At 59.1% G+C, this 18,346-nt stretch overlaps 1 protein-coding gene across 1 annotated transcript; it reads right to left on the minus strand.

Moving 5' to 3' along the window:
* Positions 1-4,085: 4,085 nt before the first annotated feature.
* On the minus strand, positions 4,086-4,460 carry LOC140672941 (uncharacterized). The gene has a single exon (XM_072905420.1). It carries the CDS (start codon positions 4,458-4,460, stop codon positions 4,086-4,088), a length of 375 nt encoding a protein of 124 aa, XP_072761521.1.
* Between the last annotated feature and the right edge of the window lie 13,886 nt (positions 4,461-18,346).

Consider the following 18,346-nt stretch of genomic DNA (forward strand, 5'->3'; position numbering starts at 1 on the left):
CGCGCCAGATGCTGGACGAGTCGGCGAACGAGAATCCTTTCGTATATTTTACCGACCTCGTCCAGCAGGCAAATCGGCCGGTACGATGACGGGTCACTTTCCTTCTTACCGCCCTTGTGGAGAAGAACCAACTTGGCTCTTCCCCACATTGGGGGGAATTCCTCTTCCGCGAGGCATCTATTAAAGATGCCTCTTAGCCACCCGGATAGGTTTGGCTCCTCCAGGACGAGCTTCCAAACGCGCCCTGGGATGCCGTCCGGGCCAGGGGCCTTGTTGTTCTTGACCCCCCGGACGGCATCCCTCAACTCCTCCTCGGTGATTTCGAGATCCCTGGACCAGGCCTCGGCAGCGCCGGTGTTCGCGCTGCCCCAATTGAGACCTCGGGGATCGGGTTTCGGCGGGAACAAGGTCCCGACAATTCGGTCCAGGGATCCCGAAGGGAGGGTTTCCGTCACGGGGGGCGCCCAGTGACGTAGTTTATCTGTCACTTACTTGTACGGGCGCCCCCACGGGTCGGCGTCTAGGGACGCGATCAGTTCGTCCCAAGATCTCGCCCTGGAGGAGCAGATGGCGACACTCAGCGCCACTCGAGCGGACCGGTAGTCGCCGAGTGCCTCGGCTTTCCAGGCCTCGTCACCACGGCGCTGGGCGCGTTTAAGGGCCCTTCTGGCTGCGACTGAGGAGCGTCGAAGAGACGCGATCTCCTCCGTCCACCAGTACGCAGCCCGGCGCGAGTGGGGCCTGCTCTTGGGCATGGAGAAGTCGCACGCCTGTGTGATCGAGTCTACCAGGCGCGCGACATCCTCCACCAGGCTCCCCACTCCCTCCTCTGGCGGATGGTGTTGCCAGAGGATGGCCTGGACGGCCGCCATTAACCTATCCGGGTCTAACTTTTTTAGATTCCATCGCGGCGGTGGCGCACCGCCGGTCGGGCTCCCGGGCTGGAGGGTGGTACAACTGAACTCGATGTATCGGTGGTCCGATAGAGTCTCTTGGTCGACCACCCCCCACGACCAATTTAGGCGTGCCGCGGAGGGAGTTATCATAGTGAGATCCACTATGGACGCCCCCCGCAGCAGCCGGTCGCACGTAGGCTCGTTGCCGGTGTTTAGCAGGCATAGCCCGAAAGCCCCCATCCAATCCAGTAGGACCTCTCCCTTGGGGGTGGTGAGCCGGTCTCCCCAGGCTTGCGCTCTGGCGTTGAAGTCACCGGCCACCACCACCTCCTGGGGGAGTATGCTGCGTATGCAGTGCTCTAACTCCCCCAGATACAGCTCAAATTGGGAGAGGCCCCAACTAGGCGGTGCGTAACACGCCACTACCGCGATGGATCCCCATTTTACAGCCACATACCCCCTTCCTGCCTTGAGTAAGGAACAGGGCGGGTTGTGGTTGTCCGATCCGCGTATGACCGCGACCGTACCAGAGCCGTCCACCCTCCAATTAGGGTGTTTTGATGGGGGTCGGTACGGCTCCGACACGATCGCCATTCTTATACCACGCTCGGCGATAGTCTGCAGGAGTAAGTCCTGCGCCCGCCGAGCGTGGTTAATGTTTGCCTGTATAAATTTACAGGCCCTCATTGATGTCGGTAAGATGGGCCCCCGTCGTTTTAGTCTCCCCTCCACAGGGCCGTGGAAGGGGGCTCCATCCGTGTCCGATGTCATATTACCCACTGGCTCAATTGCGCCCGGAGTAAGGGTGTCTCCTTTTACGTTACCACGCTTAGGGTCTAAGCGTGGCTTTTTTCGGGGCTTGGGGGAGTCGGAGCGAAGCTCTTTGCCCCCCGCGCCCGGGGTCATTCTCGTTTTCTCGAGAAAAGCCGTGATGGTAGGCTTGCCGCCAGATGTCGATGGCCCTGGGTACGAAGGCATATCTTTCTTCTCAGAGCCCTCGGGTACTTCGGGGATTTTAAAGGTCTCCTCAGTCGCTCCGTCCGCAGACAATTCTGCGGTGGGTTCCGCCTTGGTCTTCTTATTGGATTTGATTTTTTGAGAATTTATTGTTTCGAATAATCCCGCTCCCCGCTGCGGCTCCGTCACCCAGGGTGTACCCTCACCTGCCGCAGAGTGTCCCGAAACATGACCGGCAACACTCCACGACAGGGCCCCAAGTTCCCCCGGGGGGGTGACATACGACACGGGCCGGGGGATATACATCCCCGGCACTGGTCCCCGGTCCCTTACTCACCCATGGAGGTTTTGACGCCTCCATGGGCTTTCGGGGGTTCCCGGCCTCCGACCTCCGGGATACCGCAGCGGGTGGTGCCACCCGGGGGGCCTCATGAACGGTTGGGACTGGGTCGCCGCTCCCCGGCCCAGTCTTACCCGCCATGGCGACCAGCTTGCACGCGCCCTTGACGGAAGTTACCTCCCGCCAAAAGGGCCCCGACGATACACCGCTTCGGAAGGGAAACGGTCGCGATGCACCGTCGGGCTCCATCTCGCCGTCGAACGCTGCCTCGGAATACGTCCGAGCGGGTCCGACGGCCGGGCCGACCCGGCGCCGTCGGGCTATGCCCGTGCGGCTCGCGCCGGCCCTCCTCCGCCTTTCCGACCCCGACCTCGGAAAACGTCCGAGCGGCTCGGAAGAGGCCCGGCCCGATGGGTCCGGGAGTTCCGGAGATCCATCGGCCCGTCCGCTCCTCTCGCGGCGCGCACTCAGGGGCAGAACCCACTGAGCCGCCTGCACGCGAGATGGAGCCCCACGACTGTGGGACGCCGGCCCATGCCAGCACCCACATCTCCCCGAGGGACGCCGCGCGGCGGGAACACCCACACGCGCGGAAACCCTCATGTGCCAGGAGCACCCAGCGGTGTGTCACGGGCGGGGAGCAGTCCTCCCCCAACGGTGCCGTACCACCGGGCGATTGCATTTAGGGCCGCCTACCCCTACCAGCGATTGGGTCCAAGCTTTAGACCACCCCCAAGGGGGTGGGCGCAGTCCCTAAGGGAGTCGCTGGGCTCCCCTTGTACCCTTACTAAGGGTACGGTGCGCTCTTAGTTCCCCTTCCACCCTGGAGGTTCACCCAACTTGGCCGGAGCCGTGTGGGTGTTCCATGGGGTTTCAGGGTTAAGCCTCCTCACCACGACAAGGTGGCGCACGACGAGGAGGGTGGAGGACCTAACCTAACCTAGGTTAGGTTAGGTTAGGTTAGGTTAGGTTAGGTTAACCTTTTTTTTTTTTTTTTTTTCGAGGGGGAAATGCCTTTACGTATCCCCGGCCTGGTATTGGTTGGCCGGGGTATGTGGGACTTGCCGGCGCTAATAGAGTGCGCCGGAATACCCACTAAAACCCTTTCGGGTATCTTTCCCAGACGGTTTATGCATGGAGGAGGGCCTCGCCAACGGCACTATCCCTTCCCCTGCCCGTCTCACAAACACACACTTGAACCTAGGTCCAGCGGGCACCCTTTAAAGGAGTGTCCCTCCCCTAATACGACCCCGGGATACCAGCCGGGGTCTTCTTTTTTTCAGATTGCAGTTGACGGAGGTGGAATATCCGTTTCTTACCCCAACCTCCGTCTCTGCGTCTCTCCCACACAAGAGACGCCTAGGGGGAAAGATGATCGTGTCGCCCCTTTTATCGTCATCTTCGTCCTACTTCGATACCCACCCTACTGCCTGCCTCAACCCGTAGGTCTGTCTGCCCACTTACTAGTGGTTGACTTCCAAGGCTCTGGTGTTGGAGGTTCTCGCCCGAATTTCCAGAAGATGGAGGAGGAGTCTCACATTCCCTTTCCCGGCGTTTCTCTCGTCTTTTTTGCTCTCTTTCTCTCTCCGCCTTCTCCTTTGTACTGAGGACTACTCCACAGAAGGAGGCCACCGCCTTTCATTTATCCTCCCCCCTACCATAGTCTTTACTATGGCTAGATCCTCTTTCACGGCCAAGGACAATTCCGCCCGGCTTTTTACCCACGCAGGACATACCTCCAGGGTGTGCTGCGCCGAGTCCAGGGGGTCGGTGCAGTGGTGACACTTGCCCGTAAGTTCCTTCCCAATACGGCCCAGATATTCACCGAAACAGCCGTGCCCCGTAAACACCTGGGTCATACGGAAGGTCATTCCTCCCTTTCTCTTTTCTATCTAGGCCTCTAAGTGAGGCCCTATGGCCTCAACCACTCTACGCCCCGCAGCTCTGCCAGACGGAGAGAGCAACTGCTGCTTCCACCGTTCCAGCATTTTCTTATGGTGTTGCCGCCCCACCGCACTCCTCGCCCGGCAGACGATGTTCCGCCCCGCCTCCCGGAGCCCTCGCATGCGTCGGTACATATCGGTGTACATTCTCGCGAGAAGCTCCACGGGAGGAATCCCCGCCAAAGAAGTCGCCGCTTCAAACGACACTGTACGGTAGGCACGTACCACCCGTAATGCCATTTTCCTTTGGACCTCGTGTAAAATGCCCAGAGTCCTTTGGTTGTCGCTGATATCCTCGGCCCATACGGGTGCCCCGTACAGCATCATAGCGTGGACCATCCATTCATACAGCCTCCTGACTCGACCGTCAGGAGGCTGTATGAACCTCCCAGGTTCGGAAGTAGACGGCCCAGCGCGGCAGCTGCTTTCTCCAGACGGGGGGCTAACTGGGCGAAGTGCGCGGCGAAGCGCCACCCACTGTCCAGGAGTAGCCCCAGATATTTGAGGGTATTTCCCACCTTTACCTCCACTCCCTCCACCATAACCCGAAGGCTCGGCGGCACACCTCTGGCACCTGGCCGGAACATGATTGCCTCAGTCTTCTGGGGCGCCACCATCAGGCCCAACTCCCTGATAGCCCGCGTAATACACGCCGTCGCTACCGTGGCTAGGGCCGAGGCCTCCCTTCCGTTTTCTCCCTCGGCTAACACGATCGTATCGTCCGCGTAGCAGACGACCGTGCAGCCGGGGGGGATGGCCGTCCTTATTACCCCGTCGAAGGCCAGGTTCCACAGGAGTGGTCCGATGACCGACCCCTGCGGAACCCCACACACCACTCGTCTCGTAACCTCTACCGCATCCCTGTTGGTGTAATGCAGGGAGCGGTCGCTGAGGTACGATTGGATGATTCGGCGGAGGTATCCCGGCACGCCGAAGCAGGCCATGGCTCTTTGGATACACCTCCAGGGCAGGGTGTTAAAGGCGTTCGAGATGTCAAGAGACACGCCGATTGCCACCCTGCCCTCCCGCACCGCGGCCTCCGCAAAGGCGCGCACCCTCAGTACTGCGTCCACGGTTGATCTTCCACCGCGGAAGCCGTACTGCCGGTCATCCAAGTTCGGCCCTATGCTTTCAAAGTGCTTGACGAAACGATTGGCGACTATCCTTTCCAGGATTTTGCCAGCCTCGTCGAGCAGACATATGGGCCTGAACGACGAGGAGGTCTCCGTGTCTTTGCCTTCCTTGTGCAAGAGGACCAGATTGGCCCTTTTCCACCTCTCAGGGAAGATTCCCAGTCTGAGGCACTCCGAATACAGGTGCGAGAGATGCCCACCTATCACCTCAAAGGCTCCACTCCACGTTTTCCTAGGGAGGCCATCGTGTCCGGGGGCCTTGGTGCCGCGGAGTCTTCTCCTGCACCTCTTCATTTAGTCTCCCGAGACCTTCAGCTCCTCCAACCATTCGGGTCCTTCCCCCGTAAGGATGGGGGAGAGGGTATCCTCCTTCTCGCACGGGGGAAAGAGCCCTCCGACCACCCGGTCCAGGGCTTCCGGGTCTTCGTAGCCGGTGGCCCTCTATTGCGGAGCTTCCCGAGAACCATCTGGTAAGGTCGTGCCCAAGGGTTCTCTTCTAACTGCACTAGGAGCTCGTCCTACGCCCTGGCTTTCGCCTTTTTGATCTCTAGGCGTAGGGCGTCCCAGGCCACTCTGTACGCCTGGTAGAGGCCTATCACTACCTCTACCGGCCTATCCCTCTTCTTGGCCCGGGCGTATATCCTCCTTTGGTGGACCGAGGATTGTCGCAATTCCGCGATCTCCCCGTTCCACCAGTACGCCGCTCTACAGCCTTGTCGACCAGCCTTGATCCGGGGCATTGACGCATCACATGCTTCAGACATGACGCCCCGGATCCACTCAACCTCCTGGTCGATGTCTTTACTGGCCTCTTTCGGTTTTCCTTTCCCCAACCATGTGGCTGAGAAAATCGAGGCCATAAAGGCGTCCTCGTTCATTTTCTTTGTGCTCCAGCGCCTAGGAGAGGTCGCGTCTCTCTCAGCTGTCGACGCTGGAGCACCTGCTCAGGTGTGACCACGAGGCCGTAGACTATGTACCTATGGTCCGACAATGTCTCGACCTCAGTGGCCACTCTCCACCCTAACACCTTGTTGAGGGTCGCTGGGGATGCCCAGGTAAGGTCCACCACCGACTCCCCCCTTTCCCGTATGCAGGTGCTTATTCTTCTCTCATTGAGCAGCCTTAAATCTAGTGTCACGGCCCACTCCTCGACCGCGACACCTCGGCGGTCCGTTCTCGGGGAACCCCACGACATCGATTTTGCGTTAAAGTCCCCCGAGACTACCACCCGTCCCACTCCACTCCCGCTGATGATAGCGGAAAGAGAGTCCAACCTCTCGGCAAATCCTGAGAGGTCCAGGCTAGGCGGCAGGTAGACCCCGACGACCAAAACGGGTCCCCACCTGACCGCCACCCACCCTTTGCTCTTGCCCACCAGTGTGGCGGGAAGTGAGGCCGGAGCATCCGCCCTCCATGTAATTGCTACGGAGCCCAAATCGTTCCCCACCCACGAAGGGTGCTCGGGGATCTGGTACGGCTCCGCAGCAATGCCCAAACCACAACTACGCTCTGCCAGAGTGTGCACAAACAAATCTTGCGCCTGACGGGCGTGGTTGAGATTTGCCTGCAGGACCTAAGCCGCCATTTATTTATTATTTAAATTTTGACTCGGGCCTGCCTCCGATTCCTTTAAAGAAGAGGGGCTTTCGGGGCCCCTTTCTCATTTTGTACCCTCTCCTTCAGGGGGGTACTCTAAGGGAAAGAGAATTTTATCCTCATCCTCCCCTTTGTTTCTCTTCTTCGCCTCGGTCTCACCCACCATCCCAGCTACCGCTGCTCCGGCGGTTACCGGCGGTACCCCCTCCAGGGTATTCTCCCCTTCTTTGATGTCGGGGACACACCTCGTTTCCTCATTCCCCTCCATTTTCTCCCCCCCTCCTTTAGCTGCTTATTGGGGGGTGAGGAGCAAGAATTGTTAAGGTCTTTGGCCTTTTTCTCCAATTCTCCCTCTTTTTTCCTCTTCGGTTGCGACCTAGGGGTTGACGCGCCGTGAGGCGTGGGAGTTCCCACATCCATTGCCCTCTTTGACGCGTCCGGTCTTTCTCCCTTTATAGAGGAGGGTTTTCCGCCAGGGCTCTCCCCTGCGGGCCTGCGTGTTTCCCCACTAGGGGCCCCGGCAGTTCGCCCAGACATGCGGCCTCCCTGCGCTATGGAGCAGGCCGCATTCCCTGCCCTATGTCTTGCCGGCTTCCCCCTATCCGCGCATATGGGACATCTGGGCGCCGCCCTACAGTCCGCTCGGTGTCCCTCCTCCCCGCACTGGAAGCAACCGAATCTCCGTTCCACGGCTGCCGTGCATCTAGACTGTACGTGTTCCCTACCCAGGCATTTAAAGCACTGGAGGGGCCTCTCCTCCAGCAATTCAACCCTGGTGTGGGCCCATCTAACCCTGATTCTGCCAGCTTTCGCCACCAAATTGGCGGCAGCTGCAGGGCATTTGGCCCACGCCAACCCCATCTCGTTGGGGGCTCCTCGAATCGCCCCCACCTTGATGTCGCCGTGAGCACATCCACCGACTTCTGCGATTGCGTCCCTTACCTCCGAAGTCTGGACTACGTCGTCCAGGTCTCGGAACAGGAGCTCCGCAGTCTTGGTAGGGAGGGACACTTTAACTCCCTCCACCCCCTCCAACGCCTTCCTAAGTTTGGAGGCAAGAGCCATAGCTTTTTGGTTGGCTCTCTCCCCTCCCACTTCATATATAATCGCCACTGTCAGGGCCCTCCTGTTCCTGATCTCTGTAATATTGGGCTCAGTCAGGTCGATCTGGCCCCTCGCATGGCGGACCATTTCGCTGTACTGCCCATCCGGGCATGTCAGGACAACCGCCGCAGTGCGGGAGACCCTTATCGGCCTGGGGGCACCAGCTCTCTTTTTCCCCCCATCATGGAGTTCAGGTGGCAGTGGTCTCTTCTTCTCCCCCTTCTCCTTTCCCTTCACCTTGCCTGTCGGGGGTGCCAGGAATGCGGTCTCCTTCCTGATCCTCAGTTTCCCTTTCCTTCCCAGTGCCGCCGCATATGTGAGCCGCTCCTTGTCGGCTGCCCGCGACGGCCCTGGGACGGGTCCTCCCCCGCCTTTAAGCATGGCGGCTTTAGTTCCCGCTCCTCTTTCCTTTTGTCCTCTGGAGGAGCCATGATCCTCTCTCACATAGGTCGATCCCGAGGCGAGGTTTTCGGCATACCTGACCTCTATCAGGTCTCCCTCTCCGAGATACTTCCGCCCTTTGATGATCTTAAGGGCCTTGGACACGACCTCCCCCACATTCCAGCCCACCTCGGGGTTGGCCTTAATTCTTATCTCCCTCTCCTCCATGAGCGAGAGGGAGATTGGCGGTTTTTTACTTTGGGGTTGCGGTACCTCCAGTTTCCTCGCCGCACCCTTTTTTTTCTCCTCCTTTCTTTTGTCCAGTCTTACCTCCTCTTTTATATTTGAGACCTTCCCCTCTTTGATGATCCCGCGGGGGATGTGTTTGTCCCCATGGATTTGGAAGCCACCGAGTCAGTTTCTGGGGCCTTTTCTCCAGGAGCGGTTCGGTTTCCATCTCCTCGCAGGAGCCTTCTTCCGCATAATTAATTACCCCCATACCCTCTTTGCTCCTTGTACGAGGGGCAGGGGTAGGGGTATTTGAAGCCACCTCCAGGGGAGGTTCTTTCCTCCTGATGGGTGTCCCTTCCTCCACTCTTTTTCTTAGGAGTACATTCTCCTCTTTAAGCGCGGTCTCTCTCCGCGTTAACTCCTCTATTTGGCGCTGAAGAGAACCGCTCGCTCCCTTCAATTCTTCGACGTCCCTTCTCAGTTTGGTATTTTCCTTAATGAGGGCCCCAAACTGAGCCTTGGTCTCTTCCAATTGCCTCCTTACTTCATCGGAGGACATGCTTCCCCTACTGGCTAGGGTAACCGCCCCCGCAGAGGTCACCAGCACGGCTTCCTTAAGAAGCCTAACGAGGTCTCCTTTGAGATTCTTGGAGACCTTCGTCACCTTCTCCACCGCCTGTGTTGCGGTGAGAATCTCTGCGCAGACATCAGCTGCCGGAGAGTTTTTTAATTCCTCCTCAATCTTCTTTTGAGATTTTAGCTTTTTCCAGGCTTTATTCTTTTCCCCTGGCAGAGCAGACCTGTCCCCTGACCACAGAGACACTAGCGGCCGCCCCAACCGAGGCTATCCTTCCTCTTCTTCCCGCGAGACTCGCAGTGCCTCCCGTTACGTCCACCTCCTTATTTATATTTATTTTTGTTGATTCCATTTTTTGATAATTCCCGTTCCCCGCTACGGCTCCGTCACCCAGGGTATACCCTCACCTGTCGCGAAGTGTCCCAAAACGTGACCGGCAACACTCCATGACAGGGCCCCAAGTTCCCCCGGGGGGGTGACATACGACACGGGCCGGGGGATATTTCCCTTCCGAAGCGATGCACCGTCGGGGCCCTTTGACGGGAGGTAACTTCCGTCAAAGGCGCGTGCAAGCTGGCCGCCATGGCGGGTAAGACTGGGCCGGGAAGCGGCGACCCAGTCCCAACCGTCCATGGGGCCCCCCGGGTGGCACCACCCGCTGCGGTATCCCCGCGGCAGATGAGAGTACACCCTGGGTGACGGAGCCGCAGCGGGGAGCGGGATTATTCAAAATAATGAATTCTCTAAAAACAAAAACACATAAGAAGACCAAGGCGGAACCTACCGCAGAATTGTCTGCGGACGGAGCGACTGGGGAGACCTTTAAGGTCCCCGAAATACCCGAGGGCCCTGCGGGGAAGGATATGCCTTCGTACCCAGGGCCATCGACATCTGGCGGCAAACCCACCATCACGGCCATTCAGGATGGTACGGCAGCGAGAGAGACGTTGGAAAAGAGATACCTCCAATTTCCAATGGCCAGAAAGACAAGCAAATGCCCCCACGACGCGACGCATATATGTCATAGCTGCCGTGTGAGCAGGAAAAGGAGCAAGTATACCGCTACAGGTATAACTCCCGCTCCTAGTGACGAGGTCTTGGAGTTCCCAGCGGGATCACGCGCCAGTAGCTTGGCGGGTGATCCTGACGAATACGAAGCAGGATCACACGCTGGTTCGTATTATGCTGGCTTGGAGGACGAGCAGTCGGACCTCACTCCTGCCAAAAGAGGCAGAGGAAGGCCCATCACCACGGGTGAAGGGACAAGGGAAAAAAGAGAGGCAAGGGCCAGAGCGAGGGAAGAGGCCAGAAAGAGAAAGGACACGGATTGGGCCCTGGGTGCCTCAATGCCCGATGGACAGGCCTGGGAGAAATGCCGGGACAACCAGAGGGTAGCGAGGGAGATGTTCCGCCACTCTCCGACACCGGCTGTGGTGTCGGATACATAGCAAACTGCGTGACCATTTTCAAGAGTCTGCAGGTCTCAAAGAACATTAAGGGCCCACTAGAAGGGGAGATGAAGAAGGCTGTGGCGTCCATCATGGCTGCCACAGCAGTTCTTCATGATAGGACTACACAGTCCTCTCCGAGCAACGCTGAAGCGGAGGAACTTTGGCACCAATTGGAGCTCCTCAAAGCCGAGAGAGAAAAGGAGACGAGCGAGCTCAAAAAGCAGATGGCGGAACTCGCCGATCAGGTAAAAGTGCTGACGAACCAGCTCAGTACTCGCCTGATCGAAGAGGGAAGCATCACAAAAAGTGAAAAGGAGAAGGGGGGCAGGAACCTGAGAGGACGGAACCGCATTGAATCTGACCGGGATTCAGATTCCGACAGCGGGGAGTGGCATTCTCTTAGGCTGAGGACGCCCCAAAATGTCTCCCCAAAGAAGACCGCCTTGAGGAGGGGCGGTCTATCTCCGGCATGCGTGTCCCCGGGCCTGGCTGGTGACCCCTGCATGGAGGTAGAACCGCAGGCCGCGAGCGTAACGGAGGCACAGGGGCCCCTCTTGAGTGGATCCCCTCGACCCCTCCCGCCGGTAACTCGCCCTACAGTCCAGGGCGACTTTGCAATCCTGTACGAAGCCCTCAATCAGCACCTACAAATAGGCGTTGACTTGAGGGAGAGGATGCTGCGATTCTTCGAAGCAACGAACGGACAGGGGGAGGCGGTCCAATCTGCTCCCTTGAACGCACACACCCAGTCGCCAATGGGGAAGAAGGCCGAGGCTGAGATCCCTCACCAACTCAGCCCAAGACACAGGATATTGTTCCCAAAAACAGCCAAAGGAACAAGGTGGCTAAGAAGGGAAAGAAGAAGGGAGAAAGCCAGGTTCGTGCGAACACCAAGATCTCTCCCCTTCCTCCTCTGCCGACATTCGCATTGGATGAGAATACCTAGAAGGAAATCTTGCCAGGATGCGGAACCCTCTGGGGCTCCACCCTCTGACGGAGGACCATTAGGCCCGGGGCCCTTCGACAAGAAGTCGACAGACCCCGGGACATATGGCCCCTCTCCGACCACCGAAACTCCGTGGAGCGTGGTGGTCGGACGTAAAGGAAAGAGAAAGGTAAGACAGACACCCCTTCCCTCCAAAACGGTACCCGTTGCTGTGGCCCGGTCACCGTTCAGTGAACGGGGTAAGCAGAAGCGGGGGCAGGTAGCGGGGGGAGAGAAACCCGGTAGAAAGAAGGTTTTCAAAACTTTGGCGGTCATGATAACCTGTCCAGAAGGGAAATATGGCGAGAACATGGCCGCCATCAGAAAAGAGGTTAAACTAGACCAACTGGGAATCGAGAAAGGAAGCCCCAAGATAAGAAAAGGTCTTACCGAAGCCTTAATCCTGGAAATTTCTGGCGAGGACAAGGCACGCAAGGCGGGGCAACTCGCCGAGCGTGTAAGAGAGGTGACCGGGGACAACGAAGGAGTGCGAGTCACGTGCCCCCAGAAAATGGCCGACCTCCGCATTCGGGGGCTGGAGGATTCCATTACCCGGGCGGAGATTGTTGCCGCAATCTCCGGGGAGGGCAAATGCGGGTTCTCGGACGTCAAGGTGGGAGCGTTCGTGAAGGCCCCCCACACCGGCCTTAACACGGTGTTGGTGCAGTGCCCGATAGACGCGGCCAACAAACTGGCACAGATGGGAAAGGTACCAATATCGTGGTACAAATCACCCATCAAGCTGTTGCCGCGGCTCCCCCTCCGATGCTTTAAGTGCATGGAGGAGGGGCATGTGCAGCAGCAATGCGGCAACGACCGATCCTGCGCCAACCTGTGCTTCCGATGCGGCAAAGAGGGCCATAAGGCCAACTTTTGCACAGAACAAAGAGTGCACTGCGCACTCTGTGCTGACTTCGGGGCACCCGCGGGGCACAGGATGGGGGGCATGAATTGTCACCCCCCGAAAAAATTCAACAGGAAGAAGGCCAAATCGATTCCTCCCTCCAAAAAACCCACCCCGTCGGTAGGAGGGGAGAAGGAAGGAATCGAAAACAAGAGCCCAATTCCGTCCCTGATGGAGGTCGTTGTAGGAGAAATCCCACAAGCGAACCAAACGGCTTCAGCCGAGTCTGCGCCCGCGCCGATGGACACATCGGAGTGTCGCAAGCGGCGCACGGACTCGATCAGAGAAGGAAACGAGGAGGGTGCGGGGAGCAAAGAGCTCTGCTCCGACTCCCCCAAGCCCCAAAGGAAGCCACGCTTAGACCCTAAGCGTGGTAACGTGAAAGGAGACACCCTTACCCCGGGCGAAATTGAGCCCGTGGGTAATGCGCCATCGAACGCGGATGGAGCCCCCCTTCCACGGCCACGTGGTGCGGGGTCTGAGTCGACGGAGGCCCTCTCTACCGACATCAATGAGGGCATGTAAATTCATACAGGCAAACATTAACCACGCTCGGCGGGCGCAGGACTTACTCCTGCAGACTATCGCCGAGCGTGGTATAGGACTGGCGATCGTGTCGGAGCCGTACCGACCCCCATCAAACCATCCTAATTGGAGGGTGGACGGCTCTGGCACGGTCGCGGTCATACGCGGCACGGACAATTACAACCCCCCCTGTTCCTTACTCAAGTCAGGAAGGGGGTACGTGGCGGTGAAATGGGGTTCCATCGCGGTGGTGGCGTGTTACGCACCGCCTAGTTGGGGCCTCTCCCAATTTGAACTGTATCTGGGGGAGCTGGAGCACTGCATACGCAGCATGCTCCCCCAGGAGGTGGTGGTGGCCGGTGACTTCAACGCCAGAGCGCAAGCGTGGGGAGACCGGCTCACCACTCCCAAGGGAGAGGTCCTACTGGATTGGATGGGGGCTTTCGGGCTATGCCTGCTAAACACCGGCAACGAGCCTACGTGCGACCGGCTGCTGCGGGGGGCGTCCATAGTGGATCTCACTATGATAACCACCTCCGCGGCACGCCTAAACTGGTCGTGGGGGGTGGTCGACCAAAAGACTTTATCGGACCACCGATATATCGAGTTCGGTTGTACCACCCTCCAGCCCGGGAGCCCGACCGGCGGTGCGCCACCGCCGCGATAAAATCTGAGAAAGTTAGACCCGGATAGGTTAATGGCGGCCGTCCAGGCCATCCTTTGGCAACACCATCCGCCAGAGGAGGGAGTGGGGAACTTAGTGGAGGATGTCGCGCGCCTGGTAGACTCGATCACACAGGCGTGCGACTTCTCCATGCTCAAAAGCAGGCCCCACTCGCGCCGGGCTGCGTATTGGTGGACGGAGGAGATCGCGTCTCTTCGCAGCTCCTCCGTCGCAGCCAGGAGACTCCTCAAACGCGCCCAGCGCCGTGGCGACGAGGCCTGGAAAGCCGAGGCACTCAGCGACTACCGGTCCGCTCGAGTGGCTCTGAGTGTCGCCATTCGCTCCTCCAGGGTGAAATCGTGGGACGAATTGATCGCGTTTCTGGACGCCGACCGGTGGGGGCGCCCATACAAGATAGTGACGAACAAATTTCGTCATTGGGCGCCCCCCGTGACGGAAACCCTCCCCTCGGGATCCCTGGACCAAATAGTCGGGACTTTGTTCCCGACTAAACCCGACCCTCGAGGTCTCGACTGGCGCAGCGCGAACACCGGCGCTGCCGAGGCCTGGTCCAGGGATCTCGAAATCACCGAGGAGGAGATGAGGGATGCCGTCCGAAAGGTCAAGAACAACAAGGCCCCTGGCCCGGACGGCATCCCAGGGCGTGTTTGGAAGCTCGCCCTGGAGGAGGCAAACCTATCCGGGTGGATTAGAGGCATCTTCAATAGATGCCTCGCGGAGAAGAAATTCCCCCCAATGTGGGAAAGAGCCAAGTTGGTTCTTCTCCACAAGGGCGGTAAGAAGGAGGGTGACCCGTCAACGTACCGGCCGATTTGCCTGCTGGACGAGGTCGGCAAAATATACGAGAGGATTCTCGTTCGCCGACTCGTCCAGCATCTGGCGCGCGATGAGGTCCCTTCCCTTCACGAGGAACAATACGGCTTCCGTGAGGGCAGGTCCACGGTGGACGCCGTACTGCGCGTCAGGGCCCTCACGGAGTCAGCTGTGGAACGCGGGAGGCGTTGGCCGTCGCTTTGGACGTGTTCAACGCCTTTAACCCTCCCGTGGAAGGCAATTGGGGACGCTCTCATCACCCACCGCGTCCCCGAATATTTCGTGAGGGGTATTCGGGCTTAATTCGGTCACCGTAGGCTCGAATACAAGGACCAAGACGGTCAGGGTCACACCCGTCGCGTGTACTGCGGAGTTCCACAGGGCTCGGTGCTGGGCCCGCTGTTGTGGAACCTCGGGTACGACGGGGTCCTCCATACCGCCCTCCCCCTCGACTGTCGGGTCATCGGGTATGCCGACGATACCCTGCTGGTAGCCGAGGGGGACAACTGGGGGGAAGCCCTAAACAGGGCCAACGAAGGGGTGGCAGGCCTCGTGAGGGCCATAAGCCGGACTGGCCTGAGGGTGGCCCCCAGCAAGACCGAGGCGGTTTACTTCTACGACCGCCGGGCCGCTGGGGAGCCTTCCCCCACCTCCCGACTAGATGTGGACGGCACTGTTGTCCTCGTGGGGTTCCAGATTATATACCTGAGGCTCCACATCGACGGCCGATGGAGCTTCGCGGGTCACTTTGACCGCCTGGTCCCGAGAGCGGACAAGGCGGCGGCAGCGATTAGCCGCTTGCTGCCAAATCTCGGAGGGCCGGACGGTCGGGTGCGCCGCGTCTACGCGCACACCGTCCTTAGCATAATAATGTATGCAGCACCGGTGTGGGCGGGCGAGGCGATGGCCACCAGACGCATACAGGACGCGATGCGTTGCGTCCAGCGTAGATTGGCCATTCGTCTCGTCCGAGGCTACAGGACGGTGTCGCACGCGGCGGCCACCATCCTGGCCGGACTCCCCTCCCTGCATATGGTCGCGGATTCATACAGACGTTTATATAACCGGAAATCCGCGGCACGCAGGGGAAGAGTCGCCAAGATCCCGGATACTGGGCACTTGGAAGCTCTAGGAAAAAAAGTCCCTCGAGCAGCAATGGATCGCGTCGCTGCACGAGCGCCCCTCAACATCCGGGGAGAGGACTATATCGGCCGTCCTGCCCTGTCTGGAGGAGTGGCTGGACAGGGCGTGAGGCAACAGTACGTTTAGGATGACACAGGTGCTCTCCGGACATGGGTGTTTCAGAGAGTACCTGCAACGCATCGGACGGGAGGCAAGCGAGGCCTGCCACCATTGCGGCCATGAGAAGGACACCGCGCAACACACCCTTCAGGCATGCCCAGCCTGGAGGGACGAGCGCGATGTCCTAACCCGGACTATCGGGGACGACTTGGCGCTGCCGAGCGTTGTCGTCAAGATGTTCGGAAGCGAGGACAACTGGAAAGCCGTGGCCGCCTTTTGCGAGGCGATCATGGCCCAAAAAGAAAGCGCCGAGAGGGAGCGTAGACCGGGACGGGCGAGAGGAAAAGCTCTTGGCAGGAGACCCCAACTTCCCTTACCACCCGGGCCCCTCTTGCGTCCGGTGACGGTCCGGCTGGTGTGACTTATGCCGCACCCGCCGCCGTCATCGTCGCCACCGGCGACGGCGCACCCATCGACACCCATGGGAGCGCCGCCAAGATGTCAGTAAGTGGAAGGAGGGAGCAGACTGGTTTTGCTCGACCTTCTTCCCCTTACTTCCCCTTCTTTTTTGCCCTCCCTATTTAACCCCCCCCAGGTGAGAGGAGTGTCGAGATTCTAAATCTCGACTCTCCCCCTCCATCCCCCATCGGGAGGAAGAGAAGACATGACGGGAGGAGGTAGTGGCCCTCCCGCCGCAGAATAAAAGTTCGATTTGGAGAGGAGGGGAGTATAGGATATGTTCCTTTCTTCCCTCCTTCCCAGGAAAAATTTCAGTTAAGGAGTGTGGCGAGGAGAGGCTCCTGAAGTATTGCATCGCTAGTTCCAGGAGTCTCCCCTACAATCGCCGAAGATGCCACTTGTGAGGTTTTTAGTGGGTATGCCCTTAAATAGGGAAAGTCCCACATACCCCCCGGATATCCACATTCCGGGGGGATGCGTAATGCATTTTCCTCACGTAAAAAAAAAAAAAAAAAAAAGGTTCCTCCTCGTCGTGCGCCACCTTGTCGTGGTAAGGAGGCTTAACCCTGAAACCCCATGAAACAACCACACGGCTCCGGCCAAATTGGGTGAACCTCCGGGGTGAAAGGGGAACTAAAAGCGCACCGTACCCTTAGTAAGGGTACAAGGGAAGCCCAGCGACTCCCTTAGGAACTGTGCCCACCCTCTTGGGGGTGGTCTAAAGCGCGGACCTAATCGCTGGTAGGGGTAGGCGGCCCTGAGTGCAATCGCCCGGTGGTACGGCACCGTTGGGGGAGGACTGCTCCCCGCCCGTGACACACCGCTGGGTGCTCCTGGCACATGAGGGTTTCCGCGCGTGTGGGTGTTCCCGCCGTGCGGCGTCCCTCGGGGGGATGTGGGTGCTGGCATGGTCTGGCGTCCCACAGTCGTGGGACTCCATCTCGCGTGCAGGCGGCTCAGTGGGTTCTGCCCCTTAGTGCACGCCGCGAGGGAAGCGGACGAGCCAATGGATCTCCGGAACTCCCGGACCCATCGGGCCGGGCCTCTTCCGAGCCGCTCGGACGTTTTCCGAGGACGGGGTCGGGGAGGCGGAGGAGGACCGGCGCGGGCCGCACGGGCATAGCCCGACGTCGCCGAGTCGGCCCGGTCGTCGGAGCCGCTTGGACGTATTCCGAGGCAGGGTTCGACGGCGGGACTGAGCCCGACGGTGCATCGCGACCGTTTCTTTTCCGAAGCGGTGCACCGTCGGGGCCCTCTGATGGGAGGTAACTTTCGTCAAGGGCGCGTGCAAGCTGGTCGCCATGGCGGGTAAGACTGGGCCGGGGAGCGGCGACCCAGTCCCAACCGTCCATGGGGCCTCCCGGGTGGCACCACCCGCTGCGGTATCCCGGAGGTCGGAGGCCGGGAACCCCCGAAAGCTCATGGAGGCGTCAAAACCTCCATGGGTGAGTAACGGGCCGAGGACCAGTGCCGGGGATGTATATCCCCCGGCCCGTGTCGTATGTCACCCCCCCGAGGGAACTTGGGGCCCTGTCGTGGAGTGTTGCCGGTCACGTTTCAGGACACTCTGCGGCAGGTGAGAATATACCCTGGGTGACGGAGCCGCAGCGGGGAGCGGGAACTAACAAGAAATGGAGCCAATAAAAACAAATACGGAGGTGGGCGTAACGAGAGACACTACGAGTCTCACGGGAGGAAGAGGAAGGAGAGCCTAGGTCGGGGCGGCCGTTGGTGTCCCTGTGGTCAGGAAAACTAGGTCGCTGACTGATTTGGAAAAAGCGAACTTAGACCCGGTCTTGAAAAAGATGAGGGCGAGACCGCTCAAAAAGGAGAGCAAGAAAGAAGGAACTGATGAGGTTATCGAGATGGAGGATGATTCCGACGTTGACGGTTTGGGATCGGCCGGCTCGACGAACTCACAGAGTGATACCGGGTCCTTCCTCTTTGAAAAGAGGAAACAAGGTCGCCCGATAACTACGGGCGAGTACGAGGACAAGAAGACTATGGACCGGATCAAACAAGCTCAGGAGGAACTGGCTCTATTCCAATGGGTCTATGACAGGTCTGCTCTGCCAGGGGAAAGAAACAAAACCTGGGGAAAACTGAATCTCAAAAGGAGATCGA

The sequence above is a fragment of the Anoplolepis gracilipes genome, chromosome 14 (assembly GCF_047496725.1).
Source record: "Anoplolepis gracilipes chromosome 14, ASM4749672v1, whole genome shotgun sequence".
NCBI lineage: Eukaryota > Metazoa > Arthropoda > Insecta > Hymenoptera > Formicidae > Anoplolepis > Anoplolepis gracilipes.

Coding starts and splice junctions, on each gene's coding strand:
- LOC140672941 (XM_072905420.1), bottom strand. CDS start 4,460: ATGCTGTACGGGGCACCCGTATGGGCCGAGGATATCAGCGACAACCAA.